The sequence below is a fragment of the Thalassophryne amazonica genome, chromosome 20, assembly GCF_902500255.1.
Source record: "Thalassophryne amazonica chromosome 20, fThaAma1.1, whole genome shotgun sequence".
In the NCBI taxonomy this organism is placed as follows: Eukaryota; Metazoa; Chordata; class Actinopteri; order Batrachoidiformes; family Batrachoididae; genus Thalassophryne; species Thalassophryne amazonica.
In genome coordinates, this window is record NC_047122.1 from 32682922 (window position 1) to 32705127 (window position 22206).

At 41.1% G+C, this 22206-nt stretch overlaps 1 protein-coding gene across 1 annotated transcript in view; it reads left to right on the forward strand.

The window, feature by feature from the left end:
* The window catches only part of angpt1 (angiopoietin 1), a 116567-nt gene that overhangs the window by 67481 nt on the left and 26880 nt on the right, over nucleotides 1-22206 (forward strand). Inside the window, exons 6-7 of the mRNA XM_034160576.1 lie at nucleotides 1506-1607; nucleotides 13499-13665. Of these exons, the coding sequence (XP_034016467.1) occupies nucleotides 1506-1607; nucleotides 13499-13665 (269 nt within the window). The remainder of the gene's footprint in view (nucleotides 1-1505; nucleotides 1608-13498; nucleotides 13666-22206) is intronic.

Consider the following 22206-nt stretch of genomic DNA (forward strand, 5'->3'; position numbering starts at 1 on the left):
GTGATTGGAGAAATTGTGCACAGTGCAAGTTTTGCATTTTGCATCACAGTTATACAGCTTCATGACAAAGTGGTATAGAGGAGGATTTTCTTAATAAATAAAAATAAAAAAAAAGACCTGAAAGTTCAGCTACAATTTGCCAGAAGGTACATCTGAGATGCAAGCCTAAATTTGATGTTTTGATGAAAGAAAATCCTCCTCTATACCACTTCGTCATGAAGCTGTGTAACTGGTGATGCAAAATGCAAAATTTGCACTGTGCACAATTTCTCCAATCACAGCCACAGAAGCCTGTAACTTCTTCTGCGTTGTTTGGGTGGCTTGGTGGCTTTCCTCACTCTTCTCTTTCTTGCAGACTCACTCAGGTTTTGAGAACTGCCTACTCTATGCAAATTTACCATAGAGTGTCATACTGTTTGTATTTCTTCATAACTGATATAAATAAAATACAAGACAAATTCAGTGACTTAGAAATGTTGATGTATCCATCCCCTGACTTTTCTGAAGAAAACTGGCAAAAAACTATTATTTACAGGTATTATACCAAAGGGGCTGATTACTTATGCAACCCATCATCTTGGCTTTTATATTTTTACTTAATTTATATCAACTTGTCCAGATTTACTTTCAGTTTGAGTCTAAGGAAGATCAATTTTAGAAATTTTTATCTTGAGAAGCCTGATTTTGTATATGAAATGCCATAAACAAATTCAAATGTGTGAAATACCAAGGGGCTGAATGCCACTGCACATATATAATTAAACAACAGCAACATTATATAGGGCTTTCACAGAAATCAAAACACTAAAGAAAAAATAATATTGGACTCAAGTTTATTGTAGTATTTCCAAACACTGTGTGACAGCAATCAGTGTTTATCTGAGGATTTTTTTTTTTTTTGTCCAAACTGCATCAAATAACATCCAATATGTTGCCCACTGCACATTTATGCACCTTGCTTATTTTTATAATTCCACAGTCCTTATGTTAAGTAACAGCACAGGCTGTGGTGTGCACATGAGTTCCTGTCCAACTCACTCCAGGGAAACACTGTTAAAAAGTGAGTTCCACATACAGAAAAAAAAGGTGCAGTTTATGTTTTTTCCTCGTCAAGAAGCATTGCAACATATGTTCCGGAAAATATGGTACCAAGGTGTTCTGATTGAGGACATGCATCTGTTTCTTGATGTTTGATATATGTAAATGTGGAACTCCTCAGTTTTATACATTTTGTTGTGGTTCAGCTTGTTGTGCAGCACATGGTGTGTTAGGATTTGTCGGGGTTGCACATTAGTGCATCAATTTTCAGGCCAAAGGTGTAGGAAAACTCAAAGATGAACAAGTTAAGCGTTAGCTCCAACCTGGAATAGAAGATGTTGCATTTCATTGTCGAGCAACAATAAGGGGTCAGTAATAGTTTTATTTAAGACAATATTGGAATAGTTTGCCTGTGCTGAGATGCACTCTGAATGCCCTTCCCATTGTGTTGTTTTCCAATGTTGTAGGTGTACTGCAATATGGAAACAGCTGGTGGTGGATGGACGGTTATCCAGCGCAGAGAAGACGGCAGTGTGGACTTCCAGAGGACGTGGAAGGAGTACAAGATGGTGAGACAAGACAAACACTCCCATACAGCATGCACTTGACAATCAGCCACATCCATCAAATGCAAAAAAGGATAATGGGAGGTTCTAAAAACACTAGACCGTGACACAGTACACAGAAATGCAGAGATGCACTCATTCATATCCATTAAATACAACTTACAAAAGTATGCAATGAGTAAAGCATCCTGTTTAAAAAAAAAAATACATTTCCGCAGTAGGACTGTGACAAATAGTATGAACTATCTGGTTTGGATTTAGCATGTTGAAAACACAGAGGCAGGATCCACTGATCCAAAACCATTTGGAACTCTAAGACCAGATGTTATTCCTCTCCGGCGATTGCTCCCCCATTGTTTTGGATTTGCAAAATTATCCCGGGTGTCTGAGAGGTGCTCTGGTCTTCAGCCGTGGAGCAGAGTGACATGCTGTTATTTTTTCCACTTTTCCAAGAGGAAATTATAACCCAAATCTGAAAACAACACATTGGTTTAGTCTCTATAATGCAGTGCCAGGTGTTAAGGTGAAAATCATCTGTTTGTCATCAAGATGAAATCTATGCATATTTGCGTTGGGACTGTTAACATTCACAACTTAACCCGTGTTTAGACAGCAAAATGGGTTTATTATTGCTGGCGAAAGCACAGCTTGCGTTTGATGTAGGAGCCACCTGTGTATAACTCAAGGTCAGTAGTTAGTCCTGCCAAATTAACTGCACATATAATCTGTTTTTGTTCAACTTTTCCCCTCAGTTTACTTTTGAGGACCTATTTACCATAGGGATGGATATAAATGTTCAAATCACAGTGGAAGCCACAGAGATATCGCACATTACAACGCACTTTGTTGGCAGAATGTGAAGTAGTCGGTATGATTATAGGCCCTGAGGCCCGTTGGTGCCGGAGCTTATCTCTGGATTCCATCACATTTAACAGATGAAAGTTTACGACTTCCCCTGGACAGAACACCAGTCTGATGCAGGTCACTTCCTCAGAGTCCAGTATCCATTACAGCTGGGTGGACTGAGACAGTGGAGATCAAGTATCTTGTCCAATGACACATACATGTAGCATGAGCAGGATCTGAATCCAGATCTGTTTGTTGGCAGAGCAGCTCCTTATCCACTCAGCTATGTACTCTACAGACAGGATGTGGACATTGACTAAAAGGTTTTAAATGTTTAAAGGCACCTGTGACTTTGGGACAAGATCAAAATATGAATGGGAAATATCAAGCAATTAAGGTGACATCCAGACTGAAATATGTTCCAACACCTGGCTAGTGGAGATTCCCCACTGGCACTGGTCTCCTCTGATACTTGAACTGCACTAGAAGTTACAAAAATTTTTTTTTTACAGATATTGTTGGTTTATTTGGGGGGGTTTGCATTTGCCCTTTTAATTTAGATTTGGTCAAACAACTTGACTGAGACAGTTGGAAAGTGGGCAGGTCTTAGAGAGCAGGGGGAACCATGTGGTGGGGCAACATAGCAAAATAATTGTGCATTTTGTGATACAAACATGAAATTTGGCACACATATTCTAAATTAATTCGTGTTTATTTTGCGATATCGAGTCATCCTGGAGTTGACCTCTAATGAAAAGTGATGCAAATTATTTATTGAGGTAATAGGATTAATAAATGGAATAGTTTTGACTGTTGAGTAGATGGTCTCCAAAGAATTGGTCAAACAAGGTCAACGTCCTTTGGATTCTATGACATACGTTACCCTGTAATTTGATAGTGCAAACTATTCATTTTTAAAATGTTATTAGCTCAATCAATAATTTGCATCACTTTTTACCAAAATTGGAGTAACTTTAACTTTTGACCCCTATACAAACTGTCATAATTTTTGCTGTTTTTACCTCATAAACCCATAATATTTAGTCATAGATAGTCTAAACTATACCCTTTTGGAATCTTTATGATCAGATAAATAATGTGGTGTATTTTTTTAATATAATTGGAGCATTTTTCAGTTTCAGTTTCAGTTTCAACAAATGGCTGCCATGGGTGACACATTGAAAATTCATGATGGCACAAAATTTTATTTTATTTGCAATAGTTTTGACTATGTGTAACAAATTCTATGCTTTTCTCACAAAATGCACAATTTTTTTTATGGAAATTTTAGCAAAATTGCACCACTAATGGAAATGATTACCACACTGCTGATCTGGGGAGCAGCATTTTTTTTCCCCCCTTCTTTAAACATTAATAATTTGTAACACCTAATTGTATTAATTTTCTTCAAAGTATAATGATAATATGGTTGATACTCTAAATTGTAAATTGACTTTGATTAAAAAAAATACATAAATAAGTTTAGTTGTGACTGATTTGATTTTTTTTTTCTTTTTTTTACGTTTGACTTTTCAGTGTATTCCACATATCAAGGTATGTTCTGGACTAAGTTCATCGAGACAGATTAATGTTTCACTGGAGACTACAAATTACAACCTATCACATACTGTGGCACACCAAATTGCAGTTTACTGATTATTTCACTTGTATGTGTAGCCATCAGCAGACTGTCAAGTTACTTTTGGTTTTGTAAAAATACAGGTCCACACAGACCCAAATAAAATACCCTCGGCCGTATGAGCATCCGCTTCATTTGCAATTCTTTAATTGGTATCCCAGTGCAAAACATATTACACATTTATTATTTCCATTAATTATTAAGATCCTGATGTCTTATGTACAATTTGTACATATTCAATAAAGCCCCTCTATCAATCAAACAATATTTTATTTACATTTTAACGGCGTCTGCAGGAGGGCGTGCGTGTGCGCATACATGAGCTTTGACAAGAGCTGAAGTTAGCGAAGTTAGAGTGCACGCTGATGTCTGAAATGTCTTGTAAATCACCCCCAGAGGTGTTATCAGGTTCCAAAAACAGCATTTTCAGTTTTGAAGTGTTTATTTCTCTCTAGTTTTTACAAAATATATAACACAAGCAGGGGCGTCGGACTGGGAGGGGTAAAGGGTACTATGTACCGAGGGGCCCAGAGCATGGGGGGGCCCACAAAAAACTGGCATTAAATGCATTTTTGTGTTGCATGTTATTAATGTCCATACAATTCATGTTGTAAAAGAATGTAATTAGAATGAATGTATAAGTGTTGCACTCTAACAATAATATTGAAAGATCTCTGAGGGCCCTTCCCACCCCTGCACCATTGTACAATGGTTTAGTCCAGGCACACAGGCGACACCCCCCCCCCCCCCCCCCCCACACACACACACACATACATCCCAAACGGGATCTGACAGAAAGAGGAGGTGTTTAGTAGTGCTGAAACAACTAATCGATTTAATTGATTATTAAAATAGTTGTCAACTAATTTAGTCATCAATTATTGTTAAATAACTTTGTTTTACCGCAAATGTTTCGTTTCTTCCATATAAATCAACCGTTTCTGCAGCGCGGCTTTGCTTTGAACCTTGAACCAATCAAAGCAGTGATTCGCTGGTGCTTTGTTGATTCAGTGTTTTATTTCGCTTAATCTTAATTTTTCCCCACTAAAACCCCAAACAGCATATGTCTGTGAGTAACATTTACCTTTTTATGTTAATCTGACCTGTTATGTTGATAGATGTATTTTATAACTTAAAAACGGGGCCGATGCTAATGCGTTAGCATGTCTATGGTGTTTTCAATGTTGAAGTTAGCATTAAGCTGTTGCAGGTGTCAGCACATTTGTTTTCTGTATAATAATTCATGGCTCAGTGTTTGTTGTCATAAAAGAGTCAAATGTATTACAAATTGTAATATTTTATTCATTTATTTTTATTTATACGAGGTCTATTAGAAAAGTATCCGACCTTATTATTTTTTTCAAAAACCATATGGATTTGAATCACGTGTGATTACATCAGACATGCTTGAACCCTCGTGGGCATGCGAGAGTTTTTTCACGCCTGTCGATTACGTCATTCGCCTGTGGGCAGTCTTTGAGTGAGGAGTGGCCCACCCTCTCATCGTTTTTTTCATTGTTTAGGAATGACTCAGAGACTGCTGCTTTGTTTGATCAAAATTTTTTCAAAACTGTAAGGCACAACTGAGTGAGCACCATTCGATAAATTCAGCTGGTTTTCGGTAAAAATTTTAACGGCTGATGAGAGATTTTGGTCTGGTAGTGTCGCCGTAAGGACGGCCCACGGCGCCTGACGGTGATCTGCGCTTCGAGGCGGCAGCGTCTCGCCGTTTCAAGTTGAAAACTTCCACATTTCAGGCTCTGTTGACCCAGTAAGTCGTCAGAGAACAGAGAACTTTCAGAAGAAGTCGGCATGAGGAGTTTATTCGGACATTCCATTGTTAACGGACATTTTGTAATGAAAGAACGTGCGGACACAGTCGCATGTCGGGCTGGACCCGACCGCGGGGGGGTCGCGACAGGAAAAACACCTCCGTTGGAAACCTTAACGGGCAAGTTGGAATATGCCCAAGCTGTTAAACAATTTCTGTTACTCACTTGTTGAAAGCCATCAAAAGCCGCCTGAATTTTACAAAGTTGTGTTTTTATACAAGAAAAAAATAAAATGCAGTAAACTGCACATTTGTGTCTTTTTTCATGAAAATATCTTATTAAATAGAAAATATTACACTTTCGTCAGACCTTTAAAATACTTTCGTGGACTCTTGCTGTAATATGTTGTCAGTGGTTGAGATAGTTGCTGTAGGCATCTAAACTTGATGGAAATCTCTTTGTGGTGTGTCGGTGATGTATGTATGTGCAAAATAAAACAAAACACTACTCCAGGTATGTTTTTGATGAGAATATAACATAACTTTGTTACAAGGTCAAACGTTGATGTTGTGTGACAAAGTCCTTTTAATAATAACTCACTTAAAGAAATAATGCCAAAACTCACATGTAAGTAAAAAAAACAAAAAAAAAAAACCAAAATGATTAATCGAAAAAATAATCGACTGATGAACTGATTAGTAAAATAATCATTAGTTGCAGCCCTAGTGTTTAGGCTGAAATAAAATATGTCTTTCCTAAAAAATCAAAGTCCGGATTTCAAAAAAGAAGAGAAAAAAGGACAGGGAAAGAAAACTAAATGAGGGAAAGCAGCTGCTAACCAAATTCTTTGAAAAGAGGTGAGCTTGAAAGCTAGCTATATTGAGTTGGGGGGTCTGGGTGACCAAACTGCACCATTTTCTAGAAAAATGGTGCAATTTGGTGCATTCCTGTGCATTTTAACAGACGGGAATGCACCAAATTGCACCATTTTTCTAGAAAATGGTGCAGTTTGGTCACCCAGACCCCCCAACTCAATATTGCTCCCCCAGCTTTAAAAAGGGTTTTAGGACTCCCAGGTGTGATCTAAGGTATAGTACATGATTTAGACCTGGTTTGACTACGCATTACAAATTTGGTGTTTGCGTTAATAAAAAATAACAGAACAGTGGGGGGGCTAGTACCTAGGGCCCAGAATTTGGTGCTACGCCCCTGACAACGAGGTTATATTTACACACAAACAAAACAGAGTTTGCTGCTAGCTAAACCAGCCACTGACATTAGGGTGCAGCTTTACTGTGATTAACTCTCAGCCCTGCCCCTCAAAAAAATAACTGAACAAATTGAAACAGAATGTGACGTTTTAACCTCTTAAAATAGGTCATGGTTAGCCATTTTTTAACTTGTCCAAGGTCTGTGTCCCAAGAATGTTTCCTGTGAATTTGAAGACTCTGCCAGTAATAGGACTGGACTTAAACTGAGCACAGACAGACGGACGGATGCAAAGTCTTTGCAATACCCGATGGCCATATTTGACGATCTCGGGTATAAATAAAAAGTGCTGCAGTTCCTTCATGGTTTATCATTGAGAAAATATGGATGTGTGAGATCAGTTATAAAGTGAAATCGTCACTTTTATCCACCCGCGCAGCAGGACGTGCCTAACGCCAGAGGAATGCTCCATATTTACTTTCCCTCCTTCCCATCCTTCATCACCTTTGCCTCCTTAGATCACTCCAGTGTTTCCCGCTACAGTTTTATAGGCCTGGCGGGCCGCCAGGCCAGCAGAAGAAACCCAGTCCAGAAATGTATTTCTTTAAAATGATGGCAAATAATGTGGATATCAGTCATTTCGACCCACCTGCAGTACTTTGGTTGCAGGAATGTTTGCAGTCAGAGGCAAACATCCGAATCTCGTATCTGCTCAACAGACTTTCACTCCCATAGACCTCTTTATGGAAATATATTTTTGCACGCCACACGTGTTTTCGTCAAATGCTCTCAGAGTTTGAGCGGCCCACTGGTGCCATTAAAACTCTCCAATAACTCCTGTTTCACGCCAAAACATCTGCAATGTTAAAGGCAAAGAGTCATTTAAAAAACAAACACTTTGTTCCGTGTGAGGGTTTTGTTGGACAGCACCTGAATGAGGGCTGCTCGTCTGCAGCCTGCAGTTTTGAAAAGCTTCACAAAGGGGTCTGGAGTCAAAACTTTCAAGAATATATTGCTTGCAGCCAACCATTCAGTTGGTTGTGGACTTTAATGATGCTGACACAGAGATCCCAGTGTTTGGGTATTTTTTTTTTATTTTTATTTTAACATGTTCATGTGATATATCCATCCATTGGTAAATGTAGGGTTTTTTGTTGCTGTTTGATTGGCCTCAGTAAGATTTCATAAGTAGTGCAGCAGATAACAGAATATTTACAGAGGAATCCTTCAAATCTGGAAAGAAGCACCAAAGTTGACACAAATACTCCTTAGACATTACTCTTTTGAAAAAACTGAGTAGCCACTTGAATTTTCAGTAAGCGGCCAGGTAGGGGTCAATTGAAGAATTACGCAGGGGTCAAAATTTAAAAATGTTTCAATCATATTGAAAGCTAGTTGAGTTAATAGGGTTTTAAAAAGGAATAGTTTGTACTATGTGGCATGCTTAATTATCATGTTACAGGGTAACATATGTCACATGTCATAGAATCCAATGGACGTCGACATTGCTCTACCTTTACCTTGCAGACCAAGCATTCAACACAGTCAAAACTATTTCATTTATTAATCCTATCAGTTCAACCAATAATTTGCACCACTAGTTACCAAAATTGGAGCAACTTTAACTTCTAACCCCTGTACAAACTGAAATTGACCTTTGTTACCATTCTTGTTGTTTTTACCCCATAACTCCATAACATTCAGTCATAGATAGTCCAAACTATACCTTTTTGGTATCGTTGTGATCAGACAAATAATGCGGTATAGCTTTCAATTTGATTGGAGCGTTTTAAAATTTTGACCCCTGTGTAATTCTTCAATTGACCCCTACCTGGCTGCCTACTGAAAATTCAAGTGGCTACTCAGTTTTTTCAAAAGAGTAATGTCTAAGGAGTATTTGTGCCAACTTTGGTGCTTCTTTCCAGAAATGAACAATTGTTACAGTTATCTGCTCCACTAAAGTAGCGAACATGACACATTTTATTTATTTATTTATTTTTTTACACAATGCACTTCACAACCCCCCCACACTGAGTACCATAGGGCCTCAAAAAAAAAAAAAAAAAAAAAAAAATCTCGGGAAAACTCTGCACTCCATCTCTTTGAACTTAACGGAGCAGAGTGACTGTCAGAGCGGCGATGTCCTCCAGTTAAAATGTTCCACTCAGTGATTCTGCAATCTGTCTGCTGTCGGAAACACTTTACCTGTCCGTGCAAGCAGTACGTGTTTTAGTCGATTTTTTTTTTTTTTAAAGTAATAACTTAAAACGTGTAAGAAAGTGTTAAGACAGCATTGGAAAGAAAGTGGTTTAATGCAGCTGGCAACACTTTGTGGTTTGATCAATGTTAACTTACAAGCTTGACTAAACCAAAAGTGTGGCTTGCCATTTTAAATAAGCATAAAATAACTTTAATGTACGAACAGTATGATGTGGCCAATGTGTGTGGCATTTAAAGTAGTGTAGAGACATTTTAGAATAGTAATCTTCATTGCACATCCACAAATCTAATCTATGAAGGAGAAGTCCAACAATACCTGAACAAATATAAAGTCAGTTTGTTAATAAACAAGCTATTCTCACTTTCAAGCTATCTACATGCTAATGGAGCTAATTAGCCAAATAAAAATTGATACTTACATGAGTACATTGGTACAGAGTACTACCCTGTGTTGCCTTTGAATTAACCTCAAATTATGTTAATTTCTTTTTTGTTGTTACAGCCTTATTCCAAAATGGATGATTTTTTTTTTTTTTTTTCAAAATTTCACACAATGGGAAAAAAACCTTTTTGGAGATTTTTACTAATTTTGTTTTAGAAGAAATAATAATAATAATAATAATAAAAAAAAAAAAATTAAGAAATCAGACATACATAAGTATTCTCAGCCTTTACCACAAACCTCAAAATTGACCTCAGGTGCATCCTGTTTCCATGGATCATCCTTGAGATGTTTCTACAGCTTAACTGGAGTCCACCTGGGGTAAATTCAGTTGATTGGACATGATTTGGAAAGACACACACCTGTCTACATATAAGGTCCCACAATTGGGGAAGGATACAGAAATATTTCTGCTGCTTTGAAGGTCCCAATGAGTACAGTGGCCTCCATCATCTGTAAATGGAAGAAGTTCAGATCCACCAGGACTCTCCCTAAAGCTGGCTGCCCATCTAAACTGAGCGATCAGTAGAGAAGGGCCTTAGTCAGGGAGGTGACCAAGAACCCAATGGTCACTGTCAGAGCTTCAGCATTCCTCTGTGGAGAGAGAAGAACCTTCCAGAAGGCCAACCATCTCTGCAGCAATCCACCAATCAGGCCTGTATGGTAGAGTGTCCAGACGGAAGCCACTCCTTAGAAAAGGCACATGGCAGCCCACCTGGAGTTTGCCAAAAGGCACCTGAAGGACTCTCAGACCATGAGAAACAAAATTCTCTGGTCTAATGAGACAAAGATTGAACTCTTTGGTGTGAATGCCAGGTGTCATGTCTGGAGAAAAACAGGCACCATCCCTACAGTGAAGCATGGTGGTGGCAGCATCATGCTGTGGGGATGTTTTTCAGTAGCATGAACTGGCAGACTAGTCAGGATTGAGGGAAAGATGAATGCAGCAATGTACAAAGACATCCTGGATGAAAACCTGCTCCAGAGCGCTCTTAACCTCAAACTAGGGCGGCAGGTAATCTTTCAGCAGGACAATGACCCTAAGCACACAGCCAAGATATCAAAGGAGTGACTTCAGGACAACTCTGTGAATGTCCTTGAGTGGCCAACTAGAGCCCACACCTGAATCTGATTGAACATCTCTGGAGAGATCTGAAAATGGATGTGCACTGACACTCCCCATCCAACCTGATGGAGCTTGAGAGGTGCTGCAAAGAGGAATTTGCAAAACTGAGCAAAAATAGGTGCACCAAGCTTGTAGCATCATATTCAAGAAGACTTGAAGCTGTAATTGCTGCCAAAGGTGCATCAACAAAGTATTGAGCAAAGGGTGTGAATACCTATGTACATGTGTTTGCTTAGTTATATATATATATATATATATATATATATAAAGATGTTGTCATTATGGGGTGTTGTGATTAAAATGTTAAGGGTAAAACAAATTTACTCTGTTTTGGAATAATGCTGTAATGTAAAATGGGGAACAAGTCACCAAGTCATCAGCACAAGTCATCAGCCACAACAGTTAACATCTGCATCAATTCAACAGCAGGTAGCTGCATCAAAAATGTTGTGAAAATTGAAACAAAAACTTAATCTTCATCCAAAGAGGGATATTCATTTTTAGAGGGACAAAATTAATATACTCCAGTTTGGATATGTGGAAAATGTGAAGCACTGTGAATACACTATATGAGCTGCTGCCCCTGCGACCCGACTCCGGATAAAGCGGAAGAAAATGGATGGATGGATGGACATGCATAACAAATCAATCTGAGCGACCATAAAATAGCATAGAGAGTAGATAACAAGCCATGATGGCTAGGTAGCAGATAGTGTGGCTGCTAACCTATAAATTGACAGTTAAAGAGTATTTATACACTTCATTGTACTACATACTACTAAAAATTTTATTTTATATGTTTCATTTCATTTTTTTATGCTTGGATTGCTGTGATTTGCCTCCCCTTCAGGAGCCACTTATTGCGGTGGTTTACAGTGGGGGAAATAAGTATTTGATCCACTGTCAATTTTGCAGGTTTTCCCACCTACAAAGAAAGTTGAGGTCTGTATTTTTTTTTTCGTAGGTTCAGAAAAAAATCCAGAAAATCACATTGTATGATTTTTAAATTAGCATTTTATTGCATAAAATAAGTATTTGATCCCTTACAACCAGCAAGAATTCTGGCTCACACAGACCTGTTAATTTTTCTTTAAGAAGCCCTCTTATTCTGCACTCTTTACCTGTATTAATTGCACCTGTTTGAACTTGTTACCTGTATAAAAGACACCTGTTCACACACTCAATCAATCACACTCCAACCTGTCCACCATAGCCAAGACCAAAGAGCTGTCTAAGGACACCAGGGACAAAACTGTAGACCTGCACAAGGCTGGGATGGACTACAGGACAACAGGCAAGCAGCTTGGTAGAAGAAAACAGCTGTTATGATTATTTATTAGAAAGTGGAAGAAACACAAGATGACTGTCAATCTCCCTTGGTCTGGGATTCCATGCAAAATCTCACTTTGTGGGGTAAGGATGATTCGGAGAAAGCTCAGAACTACACAGGAGGACCTGGTCAATGACCTGAAGAGAGTTGGGACCACAGTCACAAAGATTATATTAGTAACACATGATGCTGTCATGGTTTAAAATCCTGCAGGGCAGCAAGGTCCCCCTGATCAAGCCAGCACATGTCCAGGCCTGTTTGAAGTTCACCAGTGACCATCTGGATGATCCAGAGGAGGCATGGGAGAAGGTCACGTGGTCAGATGAGACCAGAATAGAGCTTTTTGGAATCACCTCCACTTACCATGTTTAGAGGATGAGAACAACCCCAAGAAAACCATCCCAACCGTGAAGCATGGGGGTGGAAACATCATACTCTGGGGGTGCTCTTCTGCAAAGGGGACAGGATGACTGCACCATATTGTGAGATTTTGGCAAACAACCTCCTTCTCTCACTAAGAACATTGAAGAGGAGTCATGGCTGGGTCTTCCAGCATGACAATGACCCCAAACACACAGCCACTGAACTAAGGAGGGGCTCCATAAGAAGCATTTCAAGGTCCTGGAGTGGCCTCGCCAGTCTGCAGGCCTGAACTTAATAGAAAATCTTTGGAGGGAGCTGAAACTTCAAACCTGAAAGATCTGGAGAAGATCTGTATGGAGGAGTGGACCAAAATCCCTGCTGCAGTCTGTGAAAACATGGTCAAGAAATACAGGAAACGGCTGACCTCTGTAATAGCAAACAAATGTTTCTGTACCAATTGTTAAGCTCTGTTTTTCTAGGGGATCAAATACTTATTTCATCCAATAAAATGCAAATAAATTATTTAAAAATACATACAATGTGATTTTTTGAATTTTTTTTTTTTTTTAGATTCTGTCTTTCACAGTTGAAGTGTACCCACAATAAAAAAAATACAGACCTCTCCATTCTTGGAGGTGGAATAACCTGCAAAATTGACAGTGGATGAAATATTTATTCCCCCACTGTATTCCTTGAACTCCAAAGCATAGGTTTAAGAGTTGGTCAGTGGGTCCACAATTAACCTACTCAAAATTCACCTCTGAAATGTGTAACAGGTACAGATGAGGGCATCTTTTGACATACATAATCATGAAAGCAAACCGGCCTATCAAGTTGCTTGTGAAACTTTGTTGTTAATCACATGGTCCTCATGGCCACTCGGGCCGCTGTGTTACTTGTAAATACGATAGAATTTATTCTTGCCATGTGTTTCTCTTTGCTTTTAGGGTTTTGGGAGTGTGTCCGCAGAGCACTGGTTGGGGAATGAGTATGTTTACCTGTTGACCAGTCAGAGGCAATACGCGCTCCGCATAGAACTGACCGACTGGGAAGGACGTCAGGCATTCTCGCTTTATGACCGCTTCCACATCAGCAATGAGAAACAGAACTACAGGTAGTACCATACATATTCCTTTACCCTTATCACTGATACAAGCAGGTTTAGGACCAATTACATTTTTTTTTCACTTCCACTTTGTCCAGTTTTGATTTTGCACACAACATGTGCAGTTAGTTCTAAAATTATTCAAATATGATTAATTTTTTCATGAATTTCATTGCATTAAGTACGTATATATACATTATTCCCATATTCATCAAGAAGATAGTCAAATTGAACTTTTTCTTAATTGGAGAGAAAACACTGTACACAGGACGTATTTATTTAATTCATTTCCAGTGTGAAGGACTGATTGCACCTGATCTGGATTAAATGTGTTACAGCATGTTATCAACCTTTTCAACAAGCAGATATCAGTCACCAAGAGATTTAATGTCGATAGTGTATTAAAGTTACACCCAAAATACCCCATAGACGCTGAGGTAATGCCTCCTTTAGCCGACTTACATTACAGTGTTTATCACACAAAGGTTGAACATGTATTCAGTGTGTTGACTTGAACATAATGTTGAATTTATAGCAAAATCCTTTTTATCCCACTGATGAGAGATGAATCGCACGTCCATTTCTGCTTTCCAAAATCTTCAGTTTTGATTCCACTTCAAAGTTTGTGGTTTTTGCACAGTTGTTCCATGTCAGCTTGCAATTGACCATAGTGGTTACAACTGGAGACTGAGGGAAAGAATATGATTTTTTCAGCTCAGTCATGATGCATGATGTACAAAAATAAAGCGTTGGGCAAGTGTGATAAGGATTCTGTCCTGGCAGCGTTTTGCCTTCTCTGGTGAACTCGTCTGGAATTTCAAAAGGAAGCAGATGGAACACTGGTCATAGCAGTGTAGCAGATAGCTCAGTGGGATGAAGAGCGTAGCTATCAGTGTGTAGACATGGGTTTGATTCCCACTCACACAGTCTGTCTGTGTCCTTTGATCTACATTTCTCAATCCACTCAGCAGGAGAAAAGTGCAACTCTCGGCTGGGGAAGTAACCTGTGTTTGACTGGGGATCCGAGATTAAGCGTCAGCAGCAGTGACTCTCAGGGCTGGTAACGGACTTGGCGTGTTTTCCAGAGTATAACTCAAACTGGAGTATAAAGGAACTCATTTAAAAGGCTTTTCTCTGCAGAGTGCAACCAGTGAAAGACTACCAGCAAAGATCAAGTTGATTCGCGTTCACATTGTATTCATACACATATGTATTGTATAGTTGATTCGCATTCACATCAAGATTGTACCAGTATATCCCCCCCCCCCCCCCCCGGATATCTTCCCCCTCACCCTGGAAACCTTTAAACTTTATATTTCATGGATGTTTTATGGTCCCAGATGAAGCAGTTTGATTGATGGTGAACAATATTTGTATTCTTTCTGTATGTATCTATAGCTATCTATAATAGTAATATTTCCTGTTCTGAAGTATCTTTAAATCCCCCTTCCAAATATACTCTACAAATCTATGGATCTGATTGACAACCTGAAATATGTGATGTGATGGAAAATACCCCAATTTAGTTTAGCATAAAATATCCATAGAACACACGGACAATACCATCTTTATTTATAAAGCACTTTACTACATCCAAAGCTGACCCAATGTGCTATACACTAAAACATACAGTTAAAACATTAAGACATATATCTAAACAAGTTAATAAATAAATATAGTGCACGCACACACAAACACAACAGTTTGCAAAGAAACATAATGAAAATGAGGGGTCTATAATGTCTGCCACCTTTCTCAAATCTCTTTTGTACAAACGAGGTCATAAATATAAAGAGTAGCAGATAGGAATCAACAGAATAGAATAAATGTAGCATGAAGATGACAAAAATGATTATTTGAAACTGAAATAATAAAGATGTGTTCAAATCATATTTATCCACTAAATATTACAGCAAAGTGGTTTAAAGTTTTAGTAGCATGAAGAATGAGTCAAACTTTAACTGGTGTTGAACTACACGGCAAGTGACACCACAGTGAAGATCAAATGTATTCAAAAGAATGAAGTCGCTGGAATAGACCCTTCTCTACCCTGCAAAAAAATCAGTTTACTACTTATTATACTGACAGTATGATCATAAGCAAACAATACATTTATTTTAGTTTTTCAACACCCAGTATGATACACAACATGTTTTACTGTAATCTGAATTTTGACCTAATTTAGGTGACATTTGACCTTAAGCGAAACCCTGAAGGTCAAGGTCAATCACTTATCCCAGGTAATGGCTTATAAGCAAGGCCAATCACTATGTGCATGCCTAATTTGGAAGCAAAATTTCAAAAATTACAACCAGGAAAGCTGTTTTGTTGAATTTAATATTTGACCTTCCTGTGACCTTGACCTTTCACTTTGAGCTTGGTCCTTTTGTGTACTGAAAGGTACCTCAGTAGGACTACATGTGACCTCACAAGAGTCTGCAATGATGATTTACACACTTTGTCACACACTTAAAAACAAATTTAAATTGTGCATGTTTTCGATGATGACATCATCAAATGACACCATATCTTAAAACCTTTGCTATATGATGGATCCTCTCACCATGACCTTTAATTTGTTGTGTGGGCCGCTGAAGAGGAGGTACTGCTGGCCCACCACCAGAAGGCGCCCTGCCTGAAGTGCGGGCTTCAGGGACGAGAGGGCGCTGCCACCTCAGGAACAAGCCGTGGTGACAGCTGTCACCCATCATCCGTGACAGCTGTCACTAATCATCACATCTGGTATAAAAGCAGGAAGACACCTCCACCAAACTGCCGAGATATCATCTTCATCTGGAGGTAATACTCTCAGCCTTTTGTGATTTATAAATCTGTTATTGTGTTTGCAGGAGAACCGGTCGTTTTTGTGGAGGCTGTGCAAGACGGCGCTCCTTTTCATCTGAGACCGCTGCAACGTGTTGAGTGAGAGGTGGAGGTGGCATTCCCACCATTGTTACTGGGTGTTCACACACCCACCCTTTGACTGTCTTTTGCTTTCTGCCAGCAGTACCAGATCCGACACGCCGGGAAGGTGGCCACCTGGGGACTCCGGGACTTGGCGGCTCCAGTATTCCTCGGGTTCAGGTGGCGGTGGAAATCGTGTGGTTCCGGTTCGTTTCCAGACGGGCGTCTCCTATCGTCCTATCGGCCCCAACCTACAAGCCGTAGGAAGCTGCAACAGTTCCTCGGCTTCGCAAATTTCTACAGGAGGTTCATTAAGGGGTATAGTCAGGTAGTTAGCCCCCTGACGGCCCTGACCTCACCAAAAGTTCCCTTCACCTGGTCGGATCGGTGCGAAGCCGCGTTTAGGGAGTTGAAACGCCGGTTCTCGACTGCACCAGTCTTGGTGCAGCCCGATCCTGGTCGCCAGTTTGTGGTTGAAGTGGACGCCTCTGACTCAGGGATAGGAGCCGTGCTATCCCAGAGTGGAGAAACCGATAAGGTTCTTCACCCGTGTGCCTATTTTTCCCGCAGGTTGACCCCAGCAGAGCGGAACTATGACGTGGGCAATCGAGAGCTCCTTGCGGTGAAAGAGGCTCTTGAGGAGTGGAGACACCTGCTGGAGGGAGCGTCAGTGCCTTTCACGGTTTTCACTGACCACCGGAACCTGGAGTATATCAGGACCGCCAAGCGACTGAACCCCAGGCAAGCCCGCTGGTCACTGTTTTTCGGCCGTTTTGACTTCCGGATCACCTACCGCCCCGGGACCAAAAACTAAAGATCGGATGCCCTGTCCCGGGTGCATGAACAGGAAGTCAAGACCGGGCTGTCGGATCCACCGGAACCCATTCTCCCGGAGTCCACTATCATGGCTGCTCTGACCTGGGACGTGGAGAAGACCGTCCGGGAGGCCCTGGCATGGAGCCCGGATCCCGGAACAGGGCCGAAGAACAGACTATACGTCCCACCAGAAGCCAGAGCTGCTTCTCTGGTCTTCTAGTCCGGCAGCGCTTCTGGTGGGCGTCCCTGGAGACTGATGTCCGGGCTTACATCCAGGCCTGCACCACCTGCGCCAGGGGCAAGGCTGACCACCAGAAGGCACAGGGACATCTACAGCCACTTCCTGTGCCTCACCGCCCCTGGTCCCACATCGGCCTTGTTGAGGGCCCGGACGAGGGCTAAAGCCCATGCAGACCATCGACGGTCCCCGGCCCCCACATACCAGCCCGGGCAGGAGGTGTGGCTTTCCACCAAGGACATTCCACTCCAGGTCGAGTCCCCCAAGTTGAAAGACCGATTCATTGGACCCTTCCCCATCCTCAAGGTCCTCAGTCCGCAGTGAGGCCGGGAGTTGGAGCCTCACTGCGGATCCATCCGGTCTTTCATGTCTCCAGGATAAAACCGCATCACACCTCGCCCCTCTGTGCACCCGGTCCAGCGCCGCCTCCTGCCCGTATTATCGACGGGGAGCTGGCTTGGACAGTTCGCCGGCTCTTGGACGTCCGTCGAATGGGCCAGGGTTTCCAGTATTTGGTGGACTGGGAGGGGTATGGACCCGAAGAACGCTCCTGGGTGAAGAGGAGCTTCATCCTGGACCCGGCCCTCCTGGCCGATTTCTATCGTCGCCACCCGGACAAGCCTGGTCGGGCGCCAGGAGGCGCCCGTTGAGGGGGGGGGTCCTGTTGTGTGGGCTGCTGAAGAGGAGGTACTGCTGGCCCACCACCAGAAGGCGCCCTGCCTGAAGTGCGGGCTTCAGGCACGAGAGGGCGCTGCCGCCTCAGGAACAAGCCGTGGTGACAGCTGTCACCCATCATCCGTGACAGCTGTCACTAATCATCACATCTGGTATAAAAGCAGGAAGACACCTCCACCAAACTGTCGAGATATCATCTTCATCTGGAGGTAATACTCTCAGCCTTTTGTGATTTATAAATCTGTTATTGTGAGTGTTTGCAGGAGAACTGGTCGTTTTTGCGGAGGCTGTGCAAGACGGCGCTCCTTTTCATCTGAGACCGCTGCAACGTGTTGAGTGAGAGGTGGAGGTGGCATTCCCACCATTGTTACTGGGTGTTCACACACCCACCCTTTGACTGTCTTTTGCTTTCTGCCAGCAGTACCAGATCCGACACGCCGGGAAGGTGGCCACCTGGGGACTCCGGGACTTGGCGGCTCCAGTATTCCTCGGGTTCAGGTGGCGGTGGAAATCGTGTGGTTCCGGTTCGTTTCCAGACGGGCGTCTCCTATCGTCGAGCCTGCCCACACGACACCTTTATTAATTGACTGTTGCACATTCTGAATCTGCTGTGTTTGGTTGTGACATTCACAACAGTAAAGTGTTATAATTTGACTCCTTCCATTGTCCGTTCATTTATGCCCCCTGTTGTGGGTCCGTGTCACTACACTTTCCCAACATAATTTGGTGTATTACATGACATGTTTTACTGTAATCTGAAGTTTGACCTCATTTAGGTGACGTTTGACCTCAAGTAAAACCCTGAAGGTCAAGGTCAATTGCTTATCCCAGGTTAAGGTTTATGGGCAATGCGTATGACTATGTTCATGGCAAATTTGGAGGCAAAATTTCAAAAATCTCGACCAGGAAAGTTGTTTACTTAAATTTGGAGTTTGACCTGCCTGTGACCATGACCGTTGACCTTGATCCTTTTGTGTACTGAAAGGTACCTTACTAGGGCTGCTATATGTGAAGTTGCAAGAGTGCGACGTAAACTGTGTGCTGCACAGCGAGTTATAGGTGAAAAATGCAATGAAAACAAACAAACAAAAAACATACTTGCATACGGACAAACATATCGTTTTGGCAAGATATTGGGGGGGGGGTCCTAGGACAACCCCCGGAGGGAAAGTTATCCAGGGGGGAAGATAAACTGTTACACCGGAAGATGTTTTATGGAACATATGTGGTCTTTGTGGAGGTATGCGCTCCGAGTACCATCTACTTTTTTATTTCAACTTCCTACTGAGCCAGAAATATTCCTCGTCATCTTCTTGTCTCATAAAGCTTCCTTTGATTGATGCCTTGTCCATTTCTGCAGTGTGGGTGAAAGTTTCTATTTTCTTTTGAGGGGATTAATGATAACATGCCTCAAACTGTGGCAGATGCTTGGCCTTCTCACATGTGGAAAAGTCCAAATATCCAAAGGGTTCCAAGCAGCCTTTGGCTTCAGAGGAGACAAATCTGACATCTCCAGTTCAGCAGTTTTCTCTGGATGGCTGGATCTGTCTGATAAAAGTCCCTTCAGTTGCGAAATTTGCTGTCTTGTACTTTGAATGATTAAATGAGCAAATGGCTTTTGTGGCTCAGGAACGTTCACCTCAAGCCTTCCAATCTTTGCACCAAATTTCTAGAATAGAATATTGGTTTTCAATGGGGGAGCCGTGGGATCAGTGCAATGCGCCATATGTGAAAAGGGCTTGAGATGACATTGACAGTTTGAGTTTCTACCTGGATTCCGGCCTGTGGTTTTGTGTGAGGACGAGGGAAATTGAGTCCGAGTTCAAGGAAGAGATCAAGTTGTTCTTGCTTGGAATTTCACACCCAGTTGGGGTTTTGCGTGATCGCAGTGTAACTTCATCCAGTACTGTTGGATCTGATGTGAATACAACGGCTTTATTGTTCAAGTGACACACTGCTGTAGAAGTCATGCAATTTTAAAAACAAGAGGTGCGTGTGCACCAAAATGCAAAGGGCATCTGACAAATTAAAAAAAAAAAAAAAAAAAATGCTCTTCTTAACTGTAATAAAAAAAATTGCTTGTTTTACAGCAACAATTTGCAGGATTTAGGGGTGTTTTAGCACAAATTTTATATAGCTTCTATAACCATCTGTTCATTACCTGCAACAACGACTAAATGTGTTTTCATAAACTTAGAATGAGCTCGTCTTATCTGCATGATGTGAGCAGGCCCCTTCATGGGGGCCACTGTGTTGATACAGTTGGGGTTGCTGGTGCAGACTAACAAGTTTGACAACCCGAATTTGTGAAAAAGAAGATCATTCATATTACTTACCACAAAAGAAAGCAAGGGAGCAAGAATCCCTGTTGTTGACGAAGCAAAAATGTGTAGGGGGAAAAAAAATAGTATGACATCAAATCCTACATACATAGTCGTGGAGTTTACTCATGAGAATAAACTAAAAAAAGCTGATTCCACATTTTCTCCTGCTTCCCCATTAAACAAAAGGAAGCAGGAGCAAACAGCTCAGTTTGAGCACCACCCCTCCTGTTATTGTTGTCTGAGCCTGTCCCTTTAAAAGGTCATTTGCATGCAGGGTTGTGATTGGCTTGGCAGAAGTGAGAGGTTTTCTGGCGAGGAAGCCAATCACACAGATCCCTGTTTGTACACGTCTTGTGAATCCACCTACGTATCTCCATTATTTTGCAGGATAAATAGCAGAAGTGCGTTCGTCTTTTCACCAGCTTTTGGTGTTCTGTGGTTGTGAAGATGAAACTGCACTGGTTGTAAACTAGCAACCACACTTGCACTGCACATTAGTAAGATAGATTTTAGATGACTAGTCTAGAGGGCCCCAACAATCACTGCTATCGTGTCTTTAATCCAATGCTAACAGGCTTAAACCATAAATGGATGGCGTAAACCTTTGGTATTTGCACTGGAGTAAGATAGGTCTAAATTTCATTGTACGTGACCACTTTTTTTTTTTACTAAAGTTTGAGTAGCAAGTCTCAGGGTCCGTTCACAGTAGCCGTGAAGTGGCTGACGCTGCCCGACGTAGTAAATTCTCAAAAATCTATGAAAAGACGTAGCTCAACGGATCGCAACATTGTACTGGCGGAGCTAGACGTAGCTCAGCAGAGGGCGATGTTTGGTGATGGTCCACTGACTAGTAAGTCAGGAGGTAGTTCAACTTTCACCATCAGAGGATGGGTGCAGTGGTGGGCACAGTTCAGCTAATCTGATAACCGATAATTATCAAAGCTAATGTTTTTGCTAGCGGATTAGCTTTTCAGATAACTTTTAAATCCATCAGCGTACCAATTATCTTCTGATAAATTTAGTTCCGATAACTTTCAGTCCGCTAACATTTTTTTTGCTGGTAAAAATTTTTTTTGGCCGGTCAACGCAGAGAGCATTGTGGGTAGTGTAGTTCAGATTCACTTTGGGCGTTACAGTGAGTGTTACAGTCTGCTCAATGCAGAAACAAAATGGACTAATTTTAACATTTTATTTCTTTGTGGCTGACGACATGGAGACTCGGTGGAAGAGAGGAGATCTCACGGTGCACCTGTGGTACAGAGACTTTTCTTAGACACCGTTTTGGATAATCAGGACATTTTATGTGGATTATTTCTTCAGAATTTAATGATTCCCACTGAAACTAACAGGTAAGAATTTATATTTACTACGTGTCTTTTACTCTGCAAATCAATGCATTAATGGATGCATTTTGGTTGTTTAAGCCGCAGGGTTGAAAGTGTGTGAAAGCAGTTTATCGGTTTAGCATCATAAAAGATAACTTTTCAGTTATCGGATTAATGGAAATAGAAGCTAACGTTTTGGTTATAGCATATATATATATATATATATATATATATATATATATATATATATATATATATATATATATAT